Source organism: Fukomys damarensis, unplaced genomic scaffold (genome assembly GCF_012274545.1).
Source record: "Fukomys damarensis isolate Sample0158 unplaced genomic scaffold, DMR_v1.0_HiC HiC_scaffold_38, whole genome shotgun sequence".
Lineage (NCBI taxonomy): Eukaryota > Metazoa > Chordata > Mammalia > Rodentia > Bathyergidae > Fukomys > Fukomys damarensis.
Window position 1 is genome coordinate 29,929,663 of NW_022900950.1, and position 27,467 is coordinate 29,957,129.

At 38.4% G+C, this 27,467-nt stretch overlaps 2 protein-coding genes and 1 long non-coding RNA gene across 7 annotated transcripts in view; 1 reads left to right on the top strand and 2 right to left on the bottom strand.

Moving 5' to 3' along the window:
- Positions 1-2,682: 2,682 nt before the first annotated feature.
- Rnf6 (ring finger protein 6) lies at positions 2,683-11,248 on the bottom strand. 5 transcript variants are annotated; one of them, XM_010623810.2, is made up of 5 exons: positions 11,169-11,248; positions 10,441-10,523; positions 8,524-8,725; positions 7,426-7,521; positions 2,683-4,586 (listed from the first exon to the last, which is right to left on the bottom strand). In XM_010623810.2, the coding sequence occupies exons 3-5, from the start codon at positions 8,705-8,707 to the stop codon at positions 2,848-2,850; spliced, it is 2,019 nt and encodes a 672-aa protein (XP_010622112.1). In that variant the 5' UTR covers positions 8,708-8,725; positions 10,441-10,523; positions 11,169-11,248; the 3' UTR covers positions 2,683-2,847. The 5 variants fall into 5 exon arrangements, with proteins under 5 accessions (XP_010622112.1, XP_010622113.1, XP_010622115.1 ...); XM_010623811.3 differs by lacking the exon at positions 11,169-11,248 and adding an exon at positions 10,949-11,027; XM_010623813.2 differs by lacking the exon at positions 10,441-10,523 and having other exon boundaries at positions 11,169-11,238.
- On the top strand, positions 10,458-17,451 carry LOC117284588. The gene is made up of 3 exons (XM_033759863.1): positions 10,458-10,478; positions 11,044-12,777; positions 14,854-17,451. Exons 1-2 carry the CDS (start codon positions 10,458-10,460, stop codon positions 11,710-11,712), a joined length of 690 nt encoding a protein of 229 aa, XP_033615754.1. The 3' UTR covers positions 11,713-12,777; positions 14,854-17,451.
- Positions 17,452-18,878: 1,427 nt separating this feature from the next.
- LOC104862100 overlaps positions 18,879-27,467 on the bottom strand; it is a 17,576-nt gene continuing 8,987 nt past the window's right edge. Inside the window, exons 3-4 of the long non-coding RNA XR_004515669.1 lie at positions 19,226-19,326; positions 18,879-19,002 (exon numbers count right to left, since the gene is read on the bottom strand). This is a non-coding gene — a long non-coding RNA (uncharacterized LOC104862100). The remainder of the gene's footprint in view (positions 19,003-19,225; positions 19,327-27,467) is intronic.

Sequence of the window (27,467 nt, forward strand, 5' to 3'; positions counted from 1 at the left end):
AGGAGTTTACTAGAAAGAAAAGTAAAACAATATTAGCTGCAACTAAAAAAAGCTGGAAAACAAGAAAACAGGATAAAAGAATATAAATTCATGGGAGAGCATCTGGGAAGGTGGCAATCTCAAAATAGAAGTTTGCAAGATAGTCACACTATAAAGAACAAGCTCTATGGATCTGACATGGAACATAATATTCAAGTGAAGCATTTCAAACCATTTGTTCCTTTCTATATTAGAACTACAAAGGGTACAATCATTGCTAAATAGAAGCTACAAATAGATTAATGGTCTTTTGTATTTATCAGTCTTGTTTACTGGAAAATGAATACATTAAAGAAAATCCTTCTTTGTTCTCAACTGGGATACCAATTTACAAAATTCATTAAGCTGCACTGTTGCTATCAGGGAATTTTCCATGTAGTACACATCATAGCTATTTCAAGTGCCTTTTTGGGATCTCATCTCACGTTGGTAATACTATCGTGTCTTACAAAGTACGAAGTCAAACAAAGAATCAATACACTTTTATTCCTTACCCTTACTTTATTTGCATTTTCTTCTTCTCTAAATTTTCCTAACTGACTAGATCAGGGGAAGTAGACTTTTCTAAAGAATATCCCATGTAAGAAATAAATGCTAAATTGAGTCGCTTATCATATTGGGGACAAATGGTACCACTGAAACGTGAAAGATGTACAGATTAGGCCATGCATAAGATGTTTACATTGGCATATTTTACACTCTGCTTTCTATCAGTGGTCCCTCCTCCACTCAAGTGGTTCTCTTTCTTTGTGAATATATAACTTTCTACCTCTTTATACTGGAGACAAAGATCCTTTATTTAAAAACATTTTGACATTCAAACTGGGCGTGGTGGCACACGCCTGTACTCCCAGTACTTGGGAGGCTGAGGCAGGAGGATTGCTGAGTTCGAGACCAGCATGGGCTACACAGTGAGTTCCAGGTCAGTCTCAAGTACATAGTGGGAGACCCTGTCTCAAAAAAATTAAAACACATTTTGACATTCAGTTTTTTCTTCCAGTTTCATTACCCTCATCCTATGTTAAGTAACTAATGATGATTGTAATAGCTGATAATGAAAATGATAATGTTTAATCACAATTTTTACCAGATTTGTTGCTTCCCATTTCTCTCCCATTTCATTGTATTTAGTAGGCTGTATCAGACCATTCTTTCTGAAGTATGGAAAATGATCTCACTATACGCCATTAAAATCATCAATGAATGGTTTTAATTACCTACTGTATGATAAAATAAAAATTCTTTAGTCTGGTGTGTAAAACCATCAAATCAGGCCCAAATCAACTAGTCCTATGCTCCAAAACTAACCTAATATTAATATTGTTTACCCCAAGGTTATAACTCTTACAAAGATCTTTCATTTGTTAAGTGCACCCCCTAACAACTAACTTAATGAATTAAATATAATCACTGATCAGAAAGAAAAACCAAATGGGGAAATATTCCTAAATCTCACAGAATCTGGCCTTGAAGTATTGTTCTTATGATTTTGCTCAATTACTTCTTGGCCTTATGGCTAAGATCAATTGATTTTTAACTTCTAAGAGCAAATACACCTTTTCCATTAAGACAAAGATGGTCTGCCATCAGAGGAAACCTGAACACCTACATCATCTACAATTCCCAGTACAGAAATAAAAATTTGAGGAATGAGTATGCCACAATAAAGCAATAACAACAAAAAAAATAGCTCACATACAGTCTTGGTTTTAACATTTATTGGTAGAAATAGATCTTCAATCCATACTTTGTGTTTACATAAATTCTACATTCTCTTAAGGTTTTCTCTTTTATATTATTTGGAGTTATTTGGCCTCCAAGTGAACTTAACAGATAATCTAGGCATTTGATTCTGTATATGCCTTAGATTTTTTTTTTTTTTTTGGTACCAGGGATCAAACTCAGGTCCTTGTGTTTACAAGGCAGATAGTGGAACCACTGAGCTAAATCCCCAGCACCATGCTTTACATATTTTAAACTAAATTTGAGAAACCATACATACTGTGTACCTTACTTAATCCAAAGAATTGTTGGCACTTTCCAAAAATAAAAGCAAAAAAGCTGAACTCGAGTTAAATAATCTCTATGTCCTGAATTTTCCATGTTCCATTTCTGAATAAAGACACACTTGTCCAATATTATATATTGCTTGCTAATAAATAAGATTGACAGACACTTCCATACATTCTCTATTTTAAAATTATATCTTAATCTGCTTTCAGAGATGATCTTGTAAATATTAAACATTGTGCCATATGCAGTATTAGCCCAAAAGCTTTAATAAGAATCAAACTTGTAGTTTTTAAACTAGATATTTTAACCTTAAAATTAATATCTATATATACACGTATAGTATGCTGCATATTAAATTATTTCAGGTAACTTAAATACATAGTAAACATTCAGCCAAACATTCTCTGAAAGGCTCAGACACCAATGTCTAGACATAATACCAAGCTTATTAAACTTAAAGACCCAAGTAAAATCTGCTGTAATATTAAGGAAGATTTTTAACTCATTGAACTGTGCAGATACAAAAATGCTTAGCATGACAAAATTACCAAAAATAAAAACATTTTAAAGGTTATTTGGTTCTAGCAATATTAACTATTCTGTACTTTGGATAAATTAACATTTTTTATTTTAAATTTATATAAATTCTTCTCTTTTAACAAGTTAAAAAAGCACACAAAAAATAGTTCAAACTATAATTTTTTTTTTCCCATCCTGGTTAGCTCATCGCAACTCAACAAAAGAATGTTTAAACATTTAGCTCTATTAAAATATTATACTTGAATAGATACCATTTCACCCATTGTTTGCTATTCCGGACCCTAAAACAGGTTGCCTACAGACGGGGCAAGTGCAATTCTCTGACAGCCATCGGTCAATACAGTGAATGTGAAATTCATGCATACAAGGTAACTGCCTGAGCTTGTTTCCAGTTACATAGTCACTGATACAAACACTACAAATTTTACCTAGTTGACTGTCAATATCGCTATGCTCATAGTTCCGGGTGGAAAGATTGTCAATCTGCTCTTTGGTTAAACCACGTATTTGATCACCATTACTTTCATTTAATAAAAAGAAGTGAGCAAGACGAAAAATAGGTAGTGTTCCACTTTCTACAAAATTGCTTGAATTTCGCAACTGCCTACTATTTCTACTGTCACTGCTTCTGTTCTGAGGCTGGGTGATCTCATTTTCACCTATCATTTCAGTGCTGTCTTGTTGGGCTTGCCTGTGCTGAAAGGAACTTTCACTGTGCTGGCTGCTGTCATTAGCTGTACCTAAATTACTCAGGTCTGGCAAATGCTGACCATTTCTCTGAATCTCTGACTCTGACTCAGCCTCCATTAGAGAAGTCAGTTCTCCAAACCCAGTCATGATCTGCCTAAAAATGGATCGAGCAGCCACTGAGGATGGCTCAACAACCTCATTCTCAGAAATCCTCTGAAGAGGAACTGCTATGGTACTAACGTAGGTTCGAATACCTGACCGCTCTGAATGTGAAATAGTTCTGCGAAAGCCCCCACTATTGCTGTCAATAATGACTGTGTTTTCTGCTAGCCTGGCTCTAGATCGGGTTCTATTTGCAATAATATCCCGATCTCGATTTTCTCCAGGACGAATCCTTATTTGAAGGTCCAGTGTAATTGTTGGATGCTGTTGTGCAGCAAGTGAGGATGTGCTGGATTCTTCCCCTTCTTCTACTGTTATTCTTGACACTAGTCTTGAATTAAAGAATCGGGAAGATGCAGTGCCTCTCTGTTCTCTATCTGGCTCTAAAAAGACCTGAGTTATACCTCTTCTCCTAGTAGACCTAATGGTTTGCCATGAAGGTCTACTTTCCCTTTGGGAATTATTAACAGTGCCACTCTGTCTCTGAATTGGTGAACGGCTTTGGCTACTGGAAGTAGACCGTAATCTTATTGGCTCTAATCTTTGGTTTGTATTCCTCACTGTAACATTAGTTCTAGCCCCATTTTCCCAAATATGTGCCGCTCCAAATCTCTGTCCCTCCCTTTGCCTGAGTTCTCTGCCACCTGACTGATTTGTTTGACTACTAAAGTTAATGCGTGAAGTACTAGTTCTAGGAACACCAACTGCTCTCCCACTTCTATTCCTTAACCTTCTCAGTGTTGAGAGTGATCTATCAACTGAATTCTGCCTCCTTGAACTAAGCCTGGTCCTTGGAATGTTGGAATTACCACCACTGAAATTCACTGAGGTGTGGCTTCTTATTCTCCTAGCCACAGGACTAGTTGATCTTTGTTGCCTATTTATAGTGTGACCTATGTTAATACCTGAAAGTGAAATGCCCGTATCATCTTCCCCATGAATTTCAAATCCTCTATTCTCACGATTTATGTGGATTTCCAGACCAAACCGAAACTCTCCACTGTTTGGGTTTGTTCGACTCACAGCTCTCCAAGTTTGGTTCCCATTTTGTCCACTTCGAGTCGCATTGCCAGTAAGATGAAAGTTGTGCAGCCATTCTAGCAAAGAATCTTCATTTGAACTTTCTCTAGGTACTTGTGAGTCTGGAAACCAAATAAGATGAATTTAAAATCAATTCCTAAAATCTGTTCTTAGATCTTTACTGAAAACTTGTAAGAAAAACAGAGTTTGTAATAAATTTAAAAAACATTTATGCACTTTAATGAATGGAAAGTGGCAAAAAAAAAAAAAAAACCTCGAACTTTCTAAATGAAAAGTATGTATGGTAGGCATATTCTAAAAATTAGAATATTACTTATATAATTAAAAACTTTACTATTTATGCAAATTTGTTTGCTCTTTGTTTGTTATTGACAAATTATTACAGCAAATGAGAAATATATCCAATACTACATTGTACACTGATATTGTTTTATTCACATACTATTACCAATACAGTGGCAAACTTTATGTTAAATTCATCCTGTTATCTATGGATGAACCAATTCAATCAACATTTTTGCAATACAGTATTTTTTATAACCCTATAAATTTTATATCTCGGGAACTGCAAAAAAATGTACATCTCAAGAAATCTAATTTATGAATATACTGTTAGAATCATATTAGTTGTCCTTGTGTGAAGATGGAAAATTACAGCAAGTTATTTATCTATGCCAATCTCATAGGATTCTCATGAGGATAAAATAAGGCAATGTATATAAAATAATTAGCATAGTATCTGACACATAGAAAACAATAAATGTTCATTATTGTACAAAATAATACATTCTCTATTCATTTACAGTGTAAATTCCATGAAGACAAATATTTTTATCTTTTTTTTTTTTAATGGGGGGATCAACCCAAGGGTATTCTACCACTAAGCTACATCCTGGTCCCTTTGTTAAATTTTTAAATTTTTAGGCAAGTTCTCACTAAGTTGTCCAGGTGGGTCTTGAATTTGCAGTCCTCTTGCCTCAATGTTCCAAAGTGCTAGAATTATAGAAGTATGCCACTGTGTCCAATATTTTTTATTTTAGTCATTGTTAAATGCCCAGCCTAATAGTATCTGGTACAAATCATGCTCTCAGTTAATATTGTTGAATGAGTTAATTTGGAAATCAGTGTATCCAAGATAAACTTTTTTTTGGAGGGGGGAGTACTGGGGATCAAACTCAGGTCCTTGCACTTGCAAGGCAGGCACAGTGCCACTGAGCTAAATCACTGGCTAAGACAAACTTCTTTGACAATGATATGGACACTGTGACATGCCTAAAGCTTCCATTTATATATTTGTAACCAGTGCATTTTATAAAGTGCAAAACATAACAAAAAGCATTTTGATGCACATTAACTATAGACCTCAACTTTAGAGTTTTTCTCAAAAATAACTATTAAATGAGATTTCTTTAGTTTCAACTCCTTACTGAAATCACTCTCATAAACACTTTTTAAAATGAAGTTAAAGCTATAAACTACATCAATAGAATAAGGAGCAACTTTAGCCATATTCTAAAGATAATTAACTATTTTACATTTGATAAATATAATTTCCATTAAAACATATTCAAAAGCTAAGTATTATATCAATATAGTTTACTTAAATATCTGATTACAAAGAAGAAAATGGGTTAATATCAAATTTGCATTTTAGTTTGGAAAAGACATAAGTAAAAGGAGGGAAAACGTTAATTCTAAACTGGGTGTGGTGGTGCACACCTATAATTCCAGTACATGGAAGGCTGAGTCAAGAGGATCACTGTGAGATTGAGGTCAGCCTAGACTACATAGTGAGTTCAAGGCTAATGAGACCCTTTTTCAAAACATGCCCCCCCCCAAATCAACCCAATTACTACTTCCTTCTTTAATTAACTAGACTGTAGCAATGACAGTGTGTCTAAAACAGTGGAGCTCTATCTTACCTTCTACCGTTGTAAAAACATTATAAATGGCCAGGAAGACAACCTGGCATGCAGATGTGTAGGGAAACCTAGAGCTGTGGTTATAACTCAGCATGATCATGCTGGCGTAGCACCATCTCATAAACCTTTCTGCAATAATGGAGATGTTCTATATTTGTGCTGTCCAGTAGGGAAGCTACCAGTTACATGTCACTATTGATCACCTGGATGTGGCTAGTATGACTAGTATGACATTTTATTTACAAGTAGCTAGTAGGTACTGCACTGAACAACATAGTTGTAGACTCACTCAGCTAGCTTGGTGGATCTCAGGAAGATTTGTGAAACAAAGTGTGTCTGTCCTTCTTGGGCTGTTAGCTTAAGCGAGAAAGAAATTTCTTACACCATATTGTGACATTGCATTTGGAAGGTTTCATCTTTGTTTATTACTTCATAATAATCAATGCAATGATTTGATAAAATATGTGAGATTACTAAAAATGAATATCTCTGGGTAGAGAAGTAGAACTGGTTAGAGAGACAGAAGTTGGGTTCTACTTTTTATATCTTTTTATTTTTTGACAAGTACTCTCCTTTTCATAAGAACCTTTTATACTATGGCTTAGTTTTTGCTTAGTAAAATAACAAAAGAAATCAACAGATAAAGAAATAAAAATACATTTCCTGCTTCTCAGTGTTTCTGTAATTTTCTGTATATAAATTTTAGGAAGCTAAATTAGCTACATGATGGTAGAAAAAGTAGTGCATTCACTCTAAGATAAAAATGAACTCTGCCATATATAATATATATTGTATATAATAATATAGCACACATATTTCTTGAAGACAATCTGAAATTTTTTATTCACTCTTCTGTACTGTCCAAAAAGACTGTTTTGCATATAATACATAAATATTATCTGAATGAATATCACATCAAAGCTGGGAAACATTAAAAATAAACATGCAAGAAATAATATTTTCATTCCTACAACTGCTCCAGTCAAGCCTGTTTCTTAAGGAAAGGACTCCACAGTACCTCTGTTATTTGTTCCATTTCTCAAGTCAGGCTGAGACGCTATCTGCTCCTTTACTCCACCTAACCGCTGTTGTAGTTCTTCTGATGTAATTTCTCCTGAAACAATGAAATATTGCTTACTTAAAAACTTGAAATTACTAAGTTTTATGAGAACTCATGAAGGTTAAGACTAATCTTTAACCAGCTATAAAAGAGTGTCAGTATTATCACAAAACAGTTAAAATTTTCAACTAACATAAATATACATCAATTTGGTTAAGTGCTTATTACTATTTTATTAAAATTTACTAAAATAAGAGTAAATTTGAATAACTGATAAAGCACTTTCAGTCCATACATACAAAATCTATGAGCTATTAATTTTGTGCATTGTCAGAGTTAAAAATATTAAGAAGGGAGTTTTTGTACAGAAAACTTCAAGTTTTGTTTACTTGAATTTTACCCCAATATTTCATTATATGGACCACCAACATATAAACATACAATATATAAAGATACAAGTTTCAGTTAATTTCATTTATAAAATGAATCTGTGAAAAAATTATGAGGCATATTGGACTTTGGGCATTATTAATCTAGCTGAATAAATACTTCAAATAGGTTATAACTAGGGCTTAAATATTTTTAAATATCACTTGAAGAGAACTAGGACTACATATGTATTTAATACTATTACATTTAATATATTTATATTTAGTACTAATATGCACATCAATCTGTTACTTTAGCATTTATATATCTAAGTCTTACCTATTTATAAAATACAGAAGTTTAAAAAAAGTAAAATAGAGAAGTAAGCCAGTGATTTTCTACTTTGTTATAGTAGCTTGTTTTTTATTAGTACGTATTTACAGTATGCAGTGATGACACTCATTGTCAGGAGTTGATACAAGTACATAATACATCCTAATACATTTTTTAATCTCCTTTCCCTTCCTTCTCCTGCTTATCTCCCTCCATCTCTTGGTGTCCTTCCCTTTAAACTCACAAAAATACATATTTTGAGAGAGGAAAGAGTAGAGGGAAAAGTCTCCTTGTTTTGAAATTCTTCCTCTTATCCAAAAAAAAAAGGTGTCTCCTCTTTTACCCATTTCTTACCAGGGGTGCCTAAAAGATTGTGGTCTCTCATCAGCCGATAATCTTCATCACTGAGCTCATTAATAAACTGATAATAGGCTTCTTCTCTAAGAAGGCGCTCTTGCTGCCATCTTCTCCCATTCTCATGATGATTATGGTCTTGAGATGAGGTTTCTCTATCTGATCTAGATCCAGACTGATTCATACTGAGGCTCCAAGATTCCTATTCAAACAGTGTATACAAAATTCAAAGAGTTAGTTACAGACTACATATGGCTTTGCATTTTTACTCATAGTTTTTTTTTTTTAAGTATTCCCTACTCAAATACTTAATTTGGCAAATCTTAGAGTGAGAAGTCTGCACATAAAATGAAAAGCAACTTCTAGGATGGAGAACACAATTGGACCTACCACTTTGCCTAAAGCCATTGTTTACAGACAATTTTAGTTGAGCACACATTTCTCACATCTGAATACCAAAATGATTTTTTTTAACTTCTTTAACTCTCTGGTAAAGTTGATTAAAAGCCCTCATTTGTTTTAAATATCTGACTACTTCATGTCAACAAATTTTAGACTTGAACTATGCATGTTCTTTACCTAATAAGCAAGGATAACTAGGAAAGTACAATTTACATTTTTTTTTTTTAGCAAGATATTCATTCTAAAATAAGGCTTATAAATACAGTAATACAAACTGCCTGCTGGGGATTTAGCTCAGTGGCACCATGACTGCCTTGCAAGCACAAGGTCCTGAGTTCAATCCCTGGTACCAAATAATATTAACAACAATAATAATACAAACTACCCCATTATACTTTGTTAAGGTTAAAATAATTAGGGCTGTTATATCTACCTTTGAGGTGTTTTCTCATTAAAACCTAACAGGAAGGCTTTGAAACCCAGTAGGGAACAATACTGCAGGCTCTGAGGATTGTGAGTGCACCAGAGTACTTCGTGCTTCATCATAATCAAGCCTTGTCCCTCAGGCTGGAATGGTTACTTCCAGGGGTCTCTGAGTGCCAGTGAAATTTTCTGACATCCTAAACAAACATTATTTTTGGATTACATTTAAATGTTATTCCTCAGGTGCTTACTTTTGAATTATAAGGAGCAAAGAAGAAAACTGTGTCATAAATATCTGTCATAAACAGATCAATTTAGTAAGTCACTGGTGAAAGAGGTGTCATACTCACTTGAAGAAAAAAAAAATTTTAATCCAGATATCCAGATCTCATCCCCAACTCTTGGATAGAATTTTCCAAGGTAGGTCCCTGTCTATCATTACTAGTTAATCTGTGTGATCTGTGGATCTAATAAACTATTCTTTGACGATTTCTCCCTTGTCACTATGTGGTATGTGTAGTAAAGCACCTGACTCAATAGAAGCTAGAGCTCAAATGACTTGGTTGCCAGGAAAGCAACTATTCCAACTCTGCCTCTAGAGTTTACAGTAAGAGTTTAATAAGCAAACTGCTGCTGGGTGAAGTTCACCCCAGAGTCTAAACTAGGAATAAGCAACTCTTCAAGTTCTCGTACAGTCTTACATTAAATAACAAATTCAAGATTTTTATGGTGTTACTGCATTATAACTTTGAAAGACCTAGTAACAGTATCCATTCAAATGCTAAGTGACATCATTACAAACTAAAGATTTTTCATTTCCAGAACAATCAAGATCATAAACAAGCAAGGAACATATTTGGTTAGCATAAGAGTTGGATGATTTTTGTATTAAACAGTTTCAAAAGTTGAAACCTAACACAAAATCTAGCTATCCTAATATTATTCAAAACTTATTCTTGTACATTTAACCATAATTAAAGTAAATGCCAAAGGCTGGGGATTTAGCTCAGTGGTGCTTCTGCTTGCCTCACAAGCGCAAGGTCCCGAGTTTGATCCCCGGTACCAAAAAGAAAAAGAAAAAAAAGTTAATACCGTATTTTCCTTTCAACATGCATTTAACAGATGGAATGGTACCCATTCTTCAGTTGCTTGTGCCTTTTTTGAGAGTTGCCCATCTGAAGCAATAAAGAGAGTTGAGTTATTCAATAAATTGTCTCAACACCAGGAACATCTGGTAGTCTCCCTACTCTGCTACAAAGCCAGTGAATTCTCCAGGGCGTTTTGTTACACACCTAGAAAAATATCCCCATACAATTAGGTAATGAAAATTTCCCTCAGGGCTTTTCTAGCACAGCAAATTCAGGCCTAGCCTCCGACGCTGTCATTGTTACTGGGATTACATACACCTCTTGTTCTCTCAAAGGCCTTCTTTCCTTCCACACTCCCATTCGTTTGCAGCTAGGGTTAGGTGACTCTAGTTTACTTCTAAACCTTCACTTTGTTGCCACCCCGCCCTCTGTCCAGCTAGCTGCGACGTAAGTTCCAGCTGGGAAATGATTTCCCACTACAATACACAAATTAAACTGAGAGCCCAATCAACCTCTTCTCGAAGTAGACTCGAGTAACGCTTTCCTTAACGACCCAGATTTCCACAGGGAAGCAAGTGACAGGGGGAACGTCTGAACCAATCACCAGCTAGCGGAGCTCATTAGCACACAAATTGGCCAATCGGAAGAGAGGCAGGACCCCCAAGATGGCCTGCTTTCCGTGGCGTCTCCCGGAAGTAGTGGGGATACCCGGAGCTTGATCCCCGAGCCCACCTCGTCTGGAAGCAGGCGGCCGCCTCGTCCCCAAAGAATCTTCAGTGGGCAGCTGTCCTCTCCGGTGCCAGAGCTGTCGCTGGGAGGCGATAGGGACTGCCTCCTCCGAAGGCCGCTGCGCCCTCTTATCGTCCACTCAGTAGATAAACCGGAAGTTTGTGCTGCACCTTGGGGTAGACCTGTCCGAGGGAAAGCTGTGGCAGAGCAGCAGTTGCGGAGGAGCACCTATTCTCTCAACTTTTCTCTCAGTCTCCCTTGTCCAGGCAGCTTGCTTGGCAGGAGGGAGACTGAGCAGCGGGAACGGGCGCTCGCGAGTGCATTTGGAAACTGCTTCCGGCAGGAGGCACGGTGTCAGCCTGCCACGTTCCGCCCTACTAGGGGCGCTGTCACAAAGCCACCTAGAGTCCAAATACTCTGCTGCTCCGAGAGCGTGGCAGCCGCGTGGTCAGCCTGCTCTCCACCCACCTTTGCGCTTTGGTGTGCTTGTTGGCCAAGCCTGGCGACAGTGCAACCCAGCAGCCTGTTCATCTCTTTTACAGTGTAACTTACAGCGCTGACCCTTATTACTTGCTGGGACCTGGAAATTACAAACCTAATAATTTCTAAAGTGCTTGTATTTGTATTTGTTTTGTTTCGGCTTTCCGGTAGAGAAAGTTGTTTAAAGCTTCACAACGTTCTTCTTTCTGGGTTTTTTGTTTTGTTGAGATGTGAGGCCTAATGCAGCTTGCCTTCATTAAGATTGTGACTTAAGTCTCTGCCCATCCTACATAGGCCCTCTCCTAACACCCCCACCATGGAAATGACCTAATCACTGGACAGTGCTCACACTGCTGTTTTACTCATCTTCCATTCCATTGTTCATGCTTGTGGTTTTTTGTTGTTGTTGTTATTTGTTTTGAGATACTGGGGCAATCTTGAACCCAGGATTTTTGCACTAACCGACATGTGTTTGCTTGTTTGAAAGAGACTCCCTTAGTCTCTGTTACTCAGGCAAGTATTGAATTTGCTACCCTCCCACATCAGCTTCCCAGAGTGCTTTATTTGCAGGTATTGTATTAATTTTTGAGGAGCTACTACATCCCCATCATTATGCTGAATGCCATGGGGAACAAACAAGAAGCAGGCTTTAGCATCAGTGTAAAAAAGTTAATATATGGGCTTTTTAAAAAAAATCAGCATATTGATACCAGCGTTAAAACAGAAATGTGTAAGTAAAGCAGTCTAAGATCTGTTAAACTCTCTGTTACATACCCCTTGCTGGTTGATCTTGTAATCTGCAGCTACTTAAAGTTCCTCGGTTTATGAAGTCCTAAACAACCCTGTCATGGTTAATGTAATTCTCAACTTGATTGGCTTTAAGAGATGCAAAGGAGACTAGTAAAGAACCCTTTTGAGTGTGTCTGGATGGGTCATGGGGACATGACCTTGGGTACTACATCTGGTCCCTGGCCCCTTCCTCGCTGACTCTTCCTCTGCTACCATAACTTAGGCAGCTTTTCTCTTCCAGGTCCTCTCATGATGTTTCTGCCTTGGAGCTAGCTGACCATGGTCTGAAATCCTTGAAACTGAGCCAGAACAAACCTTTTCTCCTTTAAATTGCGTGTATCAGGTATTTGTCCCCACAATGAAAAGCTGATTAATACAAGGATGATTAGTTAAATAAATATGTGACTAAAATTAGAAGTTTGTGAAAGGGTACTTCCAAAGGTCCACCAAAGTTTACTTATCATGAGAATAATAAGAGCTATAAAAATGTAAGAGCCTTGCTGGACATGGTGATGTACTCCTATAATCCCAGCACTCAGGAGGATGGGGCAGAAGATTTGCCATGAGTTTGAGGCAAGCCTGAGCTACATAGCAAGATCCTCTCTCCAAAAACCAAAACAAAACCTGAAGTATAACCAAAGCATTAAATTTGGAATCAATATATCTAATTTGTCCATTAGTCATCCTATTCCTTCCTACCCTCCCCCACCAAAACTCCTAGTAATTACTAATCTACATTTTATCTTCATCTATTTGCTTATCTGAATGTTGCAAACAAATAGAATTACGTACTATATGGTCTTTTGAATACTCTGGCCTACTCAATATTGCTTAGATCATGCAATGTTCATGTGACAAGTTTCTCCAGAGGTCCTTTTTTCTTCTTCATGCTGTGAATTGAACATTGGGCCTCCCATTTGGTCTACTACTGAGCTACATTCCCCAGTTAATTTTTATTTTGAGAAAGGTCTTGATGAGTTCAAGCTGGCCTTGAACTTGTGATCTTCCTCAGGATGTCAAGTAGCTGGGATTACATAGATTGTGCCACTGTGCCCAACCTCTTCTGAATTCCTGCTTTGTTTTGAGAGAAGCCTCAGTTTTGTAGTACAGGTTGGTCTTAAACTCACTGTGTACCCGTCTGGCCTCAAACTTGTGGCAATCCTCCTGTCTCCTCCTTCCAAGTACTAAAATTATAGGCATATGCCACCATGCCTGGCTTTCCAGAATTCTTATTAGCCACAATTTGGGGGAAGGTTTTATAAGAATAGGGTATGGGATGAGCTCTATTTCCCACTGCTGCAGCTGGTCCCAACATCAAAGCTGATATTCATTATCTCCACTATCCTTCCTAGATTTTCCTCCACTTCAACTAGCCCTTCTATACTTTCAGTGACTTAACTGATGTATTAAACTGGGCACTCATCCATAAGAGGCTTAAGACCCTGGTTATCATGCTCTTATTAAGCTGTGATTGCCGCACTTTACCTGTTTACATTTGAAACTTGGCTAGGGAATAACAAGGACTCTCAGTGAATCTCATGAGTACCCAGTATTTCTCCCTTCAGTATGTGGCAGCAGCCTCCACCTCCTTCTGAGAGTTTGCATGCTGATCTTTTAGGAGCCCAGTCACCAGACAGCAGCTACAACTATAATCTGTTACTATGTTCTCTGATGGATGTATCCCACATCTATTAGAACCTGTATAGCCTAGTAGGGCCTAAAATTGCAGGAAGGAAATAGATTCTCCAAATGTATCACTGGGGGAGATGGTAAGCAGGCCACTCCCACTTTTTTAAAACTCAATCCCAGTATCAGTGTAAACAGTTTGATAGCTTCCAAGTAATGTGGCATATCCAGTGGATCCTCTGATTGAGTGCCTTCTTTCTGGAAAGTGACTCTCTTGGGTCTGAGGCAGCAGGATGTGAGATCCTATGTCAGAAAATGAGTCATCCTCTGAATTTTTTGATAGTGATGCTGGGTGAAGCACTGTGGGCAGGAAAAGCAAACCCATATTTGTCGAACCCTGTCCTGATGAGGGATACTCTGCAGTCAGAAGGAGCTCAGTATAATTGAGCAGCTCTTTGGCTTTGTTGAAAGCCCATATGTTGGACTCTGTTGCCCACAGGTCAGTCAATAGCAACAGTACTATATCAGCCTGGATTGAGTACAAGCTGTTTGGCCCAGGCCCAGCCACATCTCCATCACCAGTGCTACTAAATTCATGAGCCCACTGTGCAAGAACCATAGACATAAAGGCTGCCTGATATCTGCTGGCCTAGTCATCCTATTTGGCTGGTTAACGCTGCATCTATAGTGGAAACTAATTGATATTATGTGCTACAAAAGATCCTCACACTGTATGCCCTCCCAAAGGTATGTCCACCTGTTTATTCTCCAGCCTTTTCCTATCTTTTTCTAGACTCCTGACCAACAAGCTAGATGGGCTGACACTTGTCATCATCCGTGAGTATACCCTTATCTTGGCCACTTCTATCTCCAAACAGTTGATGACTAAATGCACTGCCTGCAATCCTGCCAATTTGGAGGATTTCCCTCTGAATCTCAAGCTGACCTACGCATGAACCAAACATGATTTTTTTCTTTCTGCACACTGGTCACAGGGAACCACCTGTGAGACCAGAGCTTAGTTAAGGGAGAAGCATTGGAACAATAGTGCTTGATGACATGGGGGTTTCAGCTACCTGTTTGTAAAGCCACCTTACATGTGCTCTGATCCTGTTTGAACCTAATTGCAGACATATTGGATTCCTTACAGAAGATTGCTGTACATACCTGAACTTATGAACACATTTTGTGATCACTTAACACTGTATGGTCACTTGATGTCCCATGGTCAGATGCTCAGTGATTTAACCAGGGCCCAGTATCATGACTGGAGCTGTTATGTAGTTCTCTGCAGCAGATGGCCATGGCCTTGCTCCAGAATCCTGTGGTCTATGCCATGATTCGTCTACTGGGGCTTGCCAGAAGCACCACATGGCATGTTTATGCAGTATCATGGTTATCTGCTGACTCATATGGCCAGGAGACAGAGCTGCTTGTACCACAGGATGTACTTACTAGAGAGCTCTTTATCATTCTGGCCTCACCTAAAGGCTGGCAGCTTTCCAAGCCACCTGATAAATGTATTGCCAAGTACTGTGAATATGCTGCCTCCAAAACCCTAGGAACCCTACCAAACATTCTGCTTTTCTGGTGATAAAAATGCAAGTTACAAGAATTTGCCTTGCACTTTGGAGGGGATGTTCCAGAATGCTCAAGACCACTGGATCCTTAAAAACTTCACTGATAGGGCAAAGCCCCTAAATTTTGGTAACTTTATCTCCCACCCCCTAGAACAGATCTTACCAACATGTACAGAGCACTTGCTAGTTACCTAGAGACTAGTTAACACAGTGTCATCAATATAACAACTAATGCAGCATTCTTCTGGATGCCCAGGTTGTCTAAGTACCTTTGGACAATAAATGACAGAGAACAGAATAATTAATATTGCCATGGTGCAAGAGTATATTGTGTCCATGTGGGTACAAACAGCTTCTGATCCTTCTTCCTGGTGGATACAGAAAAGAACACATTGAAATCCCTCTTCCACACAGATTTGTCTATTTGAGAAATGTGAAGGTTTTGTCTTTTCTTTTCAGCTTTCAAATGCATAACGTTTAAGTGTATCATTTCACAATTTCTTAAACACATGTGTACTCCTATGGTACCACTGTCCCTATTGAGATACAGCATTTTCTGCATTATTGAAAGTTTCTCGTCTTGTTTCTGGCAAGTCAATATTCTCTAGTAGTAGTCACCATTATGAGATGTGATTATTTTTGCCTGCTTTTTTACCTCATAAAACTGAATTCTGTTGTGTCTGGCTTCTCTCATTCAACATCATGTCTGTTTTTTGTTCCTTTTCATTGGCATGTAGTATTCCACTGTGTTCCGTAATAGTTGTCTGATTCTACTGTTGATAGATATTGGGGTTGTTTTCTAAACATTTCTGGGCATGTGCTTTGTTTGAAAAGAAACACATTTTCAAATCAATAGGTATATGCAGTACCAAAGCTATAATATAACATACTCTAGTTAAGATATGGAATCTGGCAAAGCAACTATGATGGGGACAAATTTGGTTAAATTCATAGCAGTCTACTAATGTTCTACACTATGATCCACACAGTTTTGCAGAGATCAGACTGGAAAGCTATGTTATGATAAGAAGCATGAATACCTGCATTCTTTAAGTGACTGAGGATGGCTTTAATCTCCATTATCTTCTAGCCTGCATTACTATTTTTTATTTAATATTTTGATAGAGAGAGACAGTTTCAAGGATTACTACTTGGATTTTCCTACCACAATAACCCTTGTTCTACAGCCCAAGGAACCAATGTGAGAATTCTGCCACCTGATAAGTCTTTCCAATTTCCATGAAGGAACCAGGGAGATAATCACAGATTGGAGCCAAGGACTTGGTGAACCTGCGTTATATGAATCTGGGTCAGAACTCTAGTTAGTAGCTGGCTGTCATTCAGTTCCTGCTAATAATAATGCAGCTTCTCTTTCAGCTGATGAGTTTAGGAAATGACTCAGGTCTAGAAACTGGACAAGGGATCATGACTTTCCTTTAGGATGGCTGTCATTAGCCTTCTGCTAACCTATGATTAATTAGGAGTTATCTTTTACTGTATATACATTTAGCACAGTTCTTTCTGGCTGCTCATCTCTCTTATCCCTAGAAGAACCATATTCTATTAATCCTCTCCATATGTCCATAAAGGTTGGTCCTTCTGGTAGACACTCTGACTTATCTGTCCCTTAGAGCAATTAAGTGGTTCTCATAGTGAAGTACTTTCAATAGCTAAGTGCTATCACCCATGCTCATATCTCCTTTACTACTGGAAGCCTGACTGTGACAGCATCTGTTGTCATCAGCATTAGCTGCAGAGGGCAGTTTCTCAGTGACACTGATCCCCTTTTTGTCTGTGGATTTCTTGTTGCATTAGTTACCTTAAAACCTCTTGAGGAAAGTAACTTCTCATGAGTTTTGTGGTCATTTACAGTAAGTCCATTTTGACATGCCCTTGTCCCTGAGCTTTTTGATCCTGTTAGCTTTCTGTCACTATGACAACATACATCTGTAAGAAGAAAGAGATTTATTTTGGCTCACATTTTCAGAGGTGTTAGTCCATGGTAACTTGGCTCTGTTGCTGTTCCAGCACAACACATCCTGATAGAAACCTGTGGCAGAGGAAATTGCTCAACTCAGGCAGCCTGATAGCAAAGAGAGAGAAAGGAAGTGGCCAGGGTCCCAGTAGCCCCTTCTAGAGAGCAGTCTCATAACATAGCTTCCCTTTACTAGGTCCTACCTCCTGAAGTTTCCACCACATCCCAATAGCACTGCAGGCTGGTGACCAAGTTTTAGCACATTTAAAATACAAACCATAACAGAGCCCTTCCACACCCAGCCAGCATGAAAATTCTGACCTATTTCATTTAATGTAGGCTATCGTTTTTTCCAAATCCCAACAATTACGCAGCAGCATAATGAAAACAGTCCTGAAGCATTTTACATGGAAGTAACTCCTGTGTCATGGGAGCATGGGCCCATATTGGTAAGTTCTCCTTTAGCTACTCATGATGGTCCCACACCCTCATGGTTCCCTCCAAAATTTTCTCTGGTTTGGCTGGTGTAATTTATCCAAGTCCAATAATTTGGGCTTATAGACTCTTTCTACTCTTAGCATAGCAAGGACTACTCCAGTTAAGTCATGGTGAAATGCAACCCTCTACTTCAATCTTGGTCTCGTATCCAAAACTGGAAAATGGGAGGAGTGGAAGCATTGATTTATAAATGTCTTTTTCATTTGAGACTTTTGCCAAGGTATATTAGTCTTTTCACTACCATAAAATACCACAGGCTGACTAATTTTATAAATAAAAGGAGTACATTTGGGGGCTGAAAAGCAAGATTGGCCAAGGTCCCCATTTATTCTGGTGAGGGCCTGATGGCAAATGCTGTCATAATGGCAACAGTACCTGTGGGCAGAAGAGATCACATCTTGAAACAGAAAGCCAGACAGAGATTCAGGGTTCATACTTTGGTTCATGAGAACTCACTGCAGGAGCTCAGCATTCCCTCCTGAGGGCAGTACCTTCATTGATCTCTGGGCCTTTTGCTAGGTCCCATCTCTTAAGGGTCCCATCACTTCCCACACTGCCACACTGGAGACCAGTCTTGCAGCACATGAACACTTGGGGGACAAAATACAACTGAACCAGAGCACAAGACAAGGAGGACATTATCTTCTAGCCAAAGGAGAGGATCACTTCTGCAGGTCTATTGCTTCAGGGGTACATGGGGATTCAAAGGCTGCACCTACCCAGCAGTGGAATATTTTCACATTTCATAGCTGAAGGTTCTACTGCTTTCCTTATAAGGCTCTACCTTTAGTCCAGAAGATCTGCCTGAAGTGAGCTTTAAGTCTTTGCTGTAGATCTTCATTGCAGAGCAAGTTGAACTTTTGCCTGCTCTTCAGCTTCATCTGTTCTCCTGTAGCAGGTAATGAGTCTCTTTTGACTCCCACACTTCCCCTTTCATTCGTGATCAACTGACACAAACCTGAAATTTTCTCTCTTGAGAGCACCACAGATGCCTGGCAGTAGCCATCTATTTCTATGGTACCTTCAGTGACCACTCTGCAGTATCTCTCAAACACCAGCAACACTGCACCAGCCACTTCAGTCCCTTCCACCCAAAGCACATTTCAGCTTACCACAGGTGGAAATCGAACCCTTGGTAACCCACTGAAATGCTCATGGCCAATTGTCCAGCAGAGACTTCAACTCTAGAAGTCCATCCTGCCTCGTGGAATTCCTGTGGGAAACAAGGAACTTAGGTCAGACTCTGTAGAAATAATCTCATTCAATGATTCATTGATGGCAAAACCTTTCAGTGTGCGGGAGGAAAAACAAGATAGAGGCAAAACAAGATAGGTGAAAAAGAGTGCAAGAATTTACTAATGTCTAGCCTGAGCTTACGGGATTTATTTGGGGGGAACTTACTCTACTTCCTCTTGCCTGACTAAACCTTTTGGAAATCTCTTGTTTTGGAGCCATCTCTCCCAGATGAGCCTTGGATATATTTTCCTTCTACATTTATGTGATTTTATAGTAATCTGTGTCTTTCACTTATAACACATAATTGTTTCTCTACTTTCTACTTATTTAAAGGGAAGAAAAGAGTTTTCCAGGGGAGTGATATTGGGAAAGGCTGGAACCTTTGAGAGTTGGGCCCTTTTGGGAAGTCCTTGAGTCAAAAGTGGCTTCCCTTAGGTCCTCAAAGAGGACAGTGGGATCCCTTTTCCTCTGACTTCCTGGCTCATGAGGTAAGTGATACTGCTCCATCACATGCTCCATTACATACCATGATATGCTGCCTCAATGCAGCTGAAAAGCAGTGGGGTCAACTGATCATGGACTGGAATCTTCACATTGTGAGCCAAAATAACTCCTTTCTCTCCATAAATTATTTCAAGTATTTTGTCACTGTCACAGAAAATTAAAACACACAGAGAAACAGAAAGGAAACTGGCTGTATCAGAAAGAGTCAAGTGATGGGATGGCCTTGATTATAACAGCGTGCTCTCCTAAGAACTAAGCTACTCTGTGGACCAGCATGTATCCTTTCCAAGGGAGAGTGGTGACATAATTACCTTCCCCTAGGGCCACATTGGGGACAAGCCTCTAGCAAATGAAGCTTTGAGGGCCTCACTTATGCCATATTCAAGCCATAGCAGTTGGTTAAACATTCACATTCACCTTCCATCAAGGCAGAATCTTAGACAAGGATTCATGTGAAAACAATTCAGGAAGTGTTACTTGAAGAAACAGGTAAGGGAGTAAGGGAGTAGAACTGAGAAGGAAAGGAAGCTGAGCCAAGGCACAATCTCCATTTTGACTCAAATTCAGAGGGGCGACAGGAGACAATGTTGTCCTTTTCAGGGGCTATGAGAGCTAGAATATTAGTTCTTGAACCCACATTCATTGAGATGGGTGTTCCTGGAGATTTAATATATAAAAAGTAAAGTATGTTCCATGAGTTCAGGGCAGTCCCAAAAAGAAATGTGAGGCAGTAAATCAAAACACTGATGACATCTACCACATCAGCATCAGCACCACTCTCTTATAAGACACACAAATCCATGTTGTATGAACGGCACTGGAATGGGTTCTGGAGATTTAAGAGCTTTGAAATACAGTTCCTGCCTTCTATACCTTAGAATCCTTTTTAAGAGACAGGCTCAACACATGAAAGTGAAAGAAGTATATGCTAAGTGCCAAATGAATGTAAATAAGGTAGGTTTTAGAGGAGTGCATTGACATTAGATAATCAGGAAAGATTCTGACAGTACCTGAGTTGGCTCTCAAATATAGTTAGGATTTAGATAAATAAGAAAAGTGGAATGTTGATGAGGAAAACAGTGAAATGATGAATACTATAGGGAAAATCAATGAACTTGTTTGACTGTAGTGGTTCTCAATTCTGAATGCACATCGGAAGAACAGCTTTCCCTCTGCCCCAATGAATACTTTATCCAAATGGCATTGCACCTCCACATTTTGTGCACCATCCTAGCTCTTTTCAGGCTCCAGTTCTGTATAGTTTACCCTGGCTCTTCCTGCCATCCCTGGCCAAGACCCTCCTCTCTTCTGGGGTGGGCCATGAACTCCCAGGAGAGATAAGATGGGAGCCAGGGCTGAGAAGAGGAAGCTCTTCCAGGGCTTGGAGATGTGTATGCTGGTCAGACCGACAAAAGGCTCCTGTCTCACTCTGTTAAGTGCCCTGTTCTTGAGCCAACAGATGAGAAAAGAAAATGAAGGAGGCAACAGTCATTTCCACTCCACCTCCGCTACTTTATGCTGTAGCCTTTCCCTCCTTGGGGAGAGGGATCTTGCCCTTTTTTCTCTTCTTTTTCATTCACAGTTAAAATGAACAGAGTTGCAGCTTCTCTGTAGCAGCAGGTCCCAAGATTTCTTTCCCTCTTTCTCAGAAATAGTCAAAAGAAAGTTGAAGATGAGGCAGCGTCTCCAAAACTGTATTCCTTTGGAAACAACATCGTAAGATAGATGCTACGAACCTGAGGCAATCTGGACAGTTAGGGACAGTGATCTGCTGCTGCTGGTTTGTCCCTTCTCAGGAGAGTTCTTTCTCAGTTTTAAGGAATTTTGTTGTGAACCATTTGATAAAAATAACATTATAAAAAATTAAATTACATAAGATTACAAATTATGTTAAAAACAAGGATAATAAAGACAAAGACATAACCTCACACCTATTAGAATGACTGTTATTGAAAGATGCAACAAGTGTAAATGAAAGTATGGAGAAAATGGAACCCTTGTACAGAGTGGGTGGGAATCTAAATTGGCAAATCCATTACGGAAACAGCATGGAAGTGCCTCAAGAAAATCAAGATAAAATTACCATGTGATCCAGCAGTCCCATTTCTTAGTACACATCCAAAAGAAATGATATCTGTGTGTTATATCCTGTGTTTAGATGTCCCCCAAAGCCTCATGTGGTCATAAGTGGGGCTTTTTCAAAGGTGGCTGGATCTAGAGTGTATGGTGTTAGAATTGATTCATGGTCCAATGCTAGACTCAAGGGTGCTAGGATTAAGGGTGTGAGTGCTAACTGCCCTAAATAAAAGAGCAGAAAGACACTGTTGAAGTCCCTTGCTTGCTTTTGCTGTATTCTGATTGCCATGAACTTCTATTCTGCAATGCCCCTTTGCCATGCCACCCTGCCTTGTAATTCAGCCAATTATGGACTGAAACCTCTACAAACTGTGAGCTAAATAAACCTTTCTTCCCTTAACTTGTGTGTGTTGGGTATTTTGTCTCAGCAACAAGAGGAAAGTAACTAAGACACAGTGTCATGAAGTGATATCTGTATCTCCATATTCATTGCAGCATTATTCACATATAGCAAATATGTGGGAAAATATGTATGAATATGTGTATATACATATATATATATACACACATATATATAAATGGTATATTATTCATCCATATAACTGAAGGAGATCCTGCCATTTGTGACATGGATAAACCCGGTAGACATTATATTAAGTGAAATAAGCCAGATGTAGAAGGACAAATACTCTTTGATCTCACATATATGTGGAATCTAAAAATAAAGTCCAATTTATAGAAACGGAGTACAGAAAGGTAGTTACTAGGGATGAAGGGTGAGAGAAATGAATAAATATTAATTAAAGGATGCAAACTAAATTAGAAGATGAACAATTCTGAATGTCTAAAGTAAGCAGGGGTATTATGGATGTGTTGACTTTTTTGTATTAATCATTACAGTGTGTATATATATATATCAAATATTTTACAATTTTAAAATAATAAGGAAGAAAGAATTGCTAGGATGATTCCTCACAAAACTCCAATGTACACCTAATTAGAAAATCACTCTTACTGAATGGAAAGCTGTTTATGAGAAACTGGTTAGAAACGATATTGGAGATATAAAAGAGCTCGTGTTGTGAAAAAGCTGTAGGGCTGGGGATTTAGCTCAGCGGTTCGGTGGCCTGCCTCGCAAGCGCAAGGACCTGAGTTCGATCCCCAGTAGGTTCAGTGGCCTGCCTCGCAAGCACAAGGACCTGAGTTCAATCCCCAGTACCACACACACACAAAAAAGCTGTGTACAGCTGATTATTTTAATCTCATTTAACATTTGTACTACAAACTGCCTTAAGTATTTCTATGAGTTGGGCTTAAGTAAATACAGGTCCTGAATATTAGATGAAGGAATTTGAACTTGATGCTGTACACAGTAGAAGGTCATGCGGGGTCATTGAAGAGTTGTGAGTAGAGAAATGATGTAAGTGAAACACCATTTTAAAATTTAAATAAGATGTATGGTTTCAGAGCAAGAAGGACAATATCTGATAGAACTTGACTTTGGCTGGTGGGGGGAAAAGTACTAAGAGGGAAAGAGTTCCAGAAGTTCTGGCCATGTTGTTGCATGGAAACAAATAGCCCTGGGTATCTGGTATCAGATGGTTGGAGAGGTGACCTAACCATGTTTGTGTGCAATAGGAAGAGAGCTACGTAGCATATAGAAGAAACACATGCTTGTACTATAACCAGGCAGAAAAGATTTGGCTTTCCTGGGCCTGACTAACACAGATGCAAAGTGAAACATACAGGAACCAGTAGTCAGAGTAACATATTAAACCTTGAAAAACTAAACATGAAACTAAACTGTGTTCCAATATATCATCCATTACCCTTTTTGTTGCAAAATATGTTTGGCCTGAAAAACCAAAAGTAATATGGTTACTTTAAAAAGATGTTTACTAGTGAGAAAAAAGGACATGATTATAATACTATCAATTCAAGAGAAAACTTCTTAATACTTACAGACCATGAGAGCAGAATTCGACAATACATTTAAGAGATTTCTTATTAGAAATGCTTTTAATAAGTATAGTGGTGGGAGGGAATCTCTTAGTTAAGACAAAGAAAAAAACCTTTAAACCTGTTAGTGGCATTACTGTTTCAGCTATCCTTGCTTAGTACTCATATAATGAAATTGTCTTGCTGTGGATATTAAAGAAACAAGCACTTTTGAATTATCTTGCCAAAAATTAAATGAAAAATTTCAAGCTGGTGTTATAATGTAAAAGGGGAAATCCTGTCCTCATGTCATTCCTTACCCCGCTTAAATATCATGGTCTATCATTTTTATTAGTCTCTTGCCAACAATCCTAACCTCCTTTGCTCCTTTTCTTTTCATCATATCCAGCTGGCAAGGCCTCAACCCTGGATGAATCCAACATTTGTCTTTGCCCAGCCTCCACCTGGGCTGTTGAGTGCTGGTGATGAAAGTCACACAAAGGGGCAGATGGATATTGATACAAATGCAAAGCTGCACCTGCAAACGGGCCCTACAATTGGCCAGCAGTCCTGAAATGCTATTCTTCTAGCTCTCTTTCCCACCCTACCCAAGGATTGTTTGAAACTTGTGGTCTCTTCAGTCATGCAGTCGTTATTCTTTTTCCACTTCTTCCCCTCATTCATAGCAAGTGCATTTTTGTTCTGCTTTACAGAGAAAATGAAAGCCATCTGCAAATAGACTGTATTAACTTTCACCAGATCAAGAGATTTATGTGTATCCATGCTTATAGTAGACTGAGAAACATGGCCGTGGTATCTTACACTTCCTACTATCAAGAAGTGGAGTCTCGTTTGCCTATTCACTGACCTGGGTTGGTCTCATAACTTGGTTTAACCAACGGAACGTGGTGGACGTGATGTGTGAGTCTCATGGCCCAAGCCTCAGGAGATCTTTCTGCCATTATAGCATGTCCACATAATGTAAGGAACTTTAAGCTTGACTGTTGAGAGAGGAAAGACCACATACACAGAGAGAGGCCCAACCAATATTCAGCACTGGGACCATGGGAATGAAAATGAGGTCATTTTAGACCCTTCAGCCTCAGTCCAGCAACTGCCTACAGTTAAGTAATGTCAGGTGACACTATCAGAAACACTTAAAATCTGCAGACTCATGGGGAAGAATAAAGCATTGTTGCTTTATGCCATTATGTTTTGGGGTTATTTGTGGAGCAGCAATAGTCATGACATAACAATTGTTATACTTTTTTTTTTCTTTCTGGCCTATTAACTATAGACAACATGTGTCTCATTCTTTTACCAGGCGCTGAGGCCATTCCTTCTTGTTATACTGTATTAAAGATATAAAGCTATTATCCTCAATATTCCCTTTGCAACTGGTTCTACTAAATCAGCAGTGAAATACTTCTGTCTCCCGACTGTTTCCTACAATCTCATGTCTACCTCCAGTGATAGCCCCATTTTTGATATTGATGAATTATAGACCTTATTTTTCATTTGCCCACCAAAGCTTAATGTCGTGAATAAGAAGAATAATAGCTAACATATACTGAACACTTATCATGTGCTAGGCACTATTCTAAATAGTTTACATGTCTTATGAATTCACTTAACCCTGACAAGGACCAATTACAACTAGAATTTTACAGAGAAGAAAACCGATGCAATTAAATAAAGTGGCCTGCCCTGTTAAGGTAGGAGCAGGTTCAAGTATAGAGCCCACATATGTGGTTACGGAGGTGGTTCTCTTAACCATTCTGCTGTTAAGTGTACCTTCCTTCCTTGTTCCTTTTCCTTACTTCAAACTCTCCAATCCAACATAGCCTAGGCTTCAATTCCCCACTTCACCATTACAACAGCATTACTCTTGTCAATGCTGACAATCACCTGTGTATCAATAAGTTATGCTTTCTCAATGGGACAGTGTCAGCTATGGGGGGGGGGTAAAGGCTGGTTATTTAAAACTTTTAAGATATTGCAATGGTTTGAGCCCTTCCCACAGTATAAAAACAGACATACAAATTGTGGTATTAACATTGCATGGAGGTGGACAGTTAGGTACAAAAAGTCTAAAAATTTTCCGTAAGGAGAAATAGTTTTAAAAGAGGTTGAGAAATACTGTGACAAAATTGACAGCACTACTTCTATCTTGTTTGATTTCTTGGTGCTGTTGAGCATTATAGACAATCCTTCCTTTTCAAAAGGAAATTCTTCTCTTGGCTTTTGTGACACTATACACCCTGGTTTGCCAAATGACCTTCTGGCTTCTTCCTGTCAGTCTTCCCTCTACTCTGCCTTTGAATGTTGCAGGTATTCAGAGACCTGTTCTTTTCTCAGTGTAACACATTTTGTGGATGATCTAATCAAATTGTACAGTTGCTGACTTCTAAATTAATCCCAGTCCTAATCCTAATCCTTAGACACCTGAATCACCTGCCTGATAAGTATCTTCTCTTACATTCCTGAGACAGCTCATGTTTGACACCTCCAAAATGAAATTCTTGAGCTTTTTCCCCTGTTCTTAAACTTATCCCTCTCAAAATCTTCCCCATCTCAGTCCTTGGTACCATCTTCAAGAGTTGTCTTGATACTTTTTTTAAATTTTCTTCTATTCCCCTCTTCTTGTCTTTGAAAATTCATTCTTCACAACTCAGCCCAAATTATCTTTTCTCTTTAAAAATTTTTAAAATTGGCACATACTTGTACATATTTGTGGATATAGTGTGATAATCTAAATGGTCAAATTTAGGAAATACTATTTCTATCTTCCTAAACATTGATCATTTTAAAAAAGTTTTTATTACTACATGTTTGTAACTCATACAGTTTACAATCATCTTGGGAGTGTCTATATGCATATATTACAGCTTGTTTCTTTCTTTAACCCTCTCTCTCTTCCTACCCTCTCCCCTATCCTCCACCTATCTTTTTCACATTTGTTAGTATTATTTGTCTTAGCACACGTTACGACATATAGACTTTACATTAATTGGGGTTATTAGGTTCCTATATTTGGCATATTTTTATTCTTCAAATTTCCCCTTCCCCTCTTCCTCAACTAACTATTCCCAAAGATCCCCAAAGTATCTTTCGTCAATACCGATGTTTATAGCAGCACAATTTGTAATAGCTTTATCTTGGAAGCAGCCTGTATACTTAACAATAGACAACTGGATAAGTAAAATGTGGTTATCTACATACAACAGAAGACTACTTGGCTATAAAGAATGACAAAGTCAAGACATTTGTAAGAAAATGAATGCACTTGGAAAATACAATGCCAAGCGAAATAAATCAGAAATACAAGGCTAAACACAATATGTATCTCTCATTTGAGTGAGACAAAATACAAAGAGAATGATATAGGATGGATAGAAAGGGACCAGGGGATCTTCTGCAATAAGGAAGTGATCCAAGGGAACAAGGGTGAGGGGAAAGGAAGAGGAGGTGAAATAAGTTGATTATTTCTTGTTTTTATTTTTTGTTTGTTTGTTTGTTTTTGTACTGAGGAGGACTGAATCCAGGGCCTTTGCATTAAACTACATTCTGGGCCTTTTTTTTTTTTTTTTTTTTTCCTTA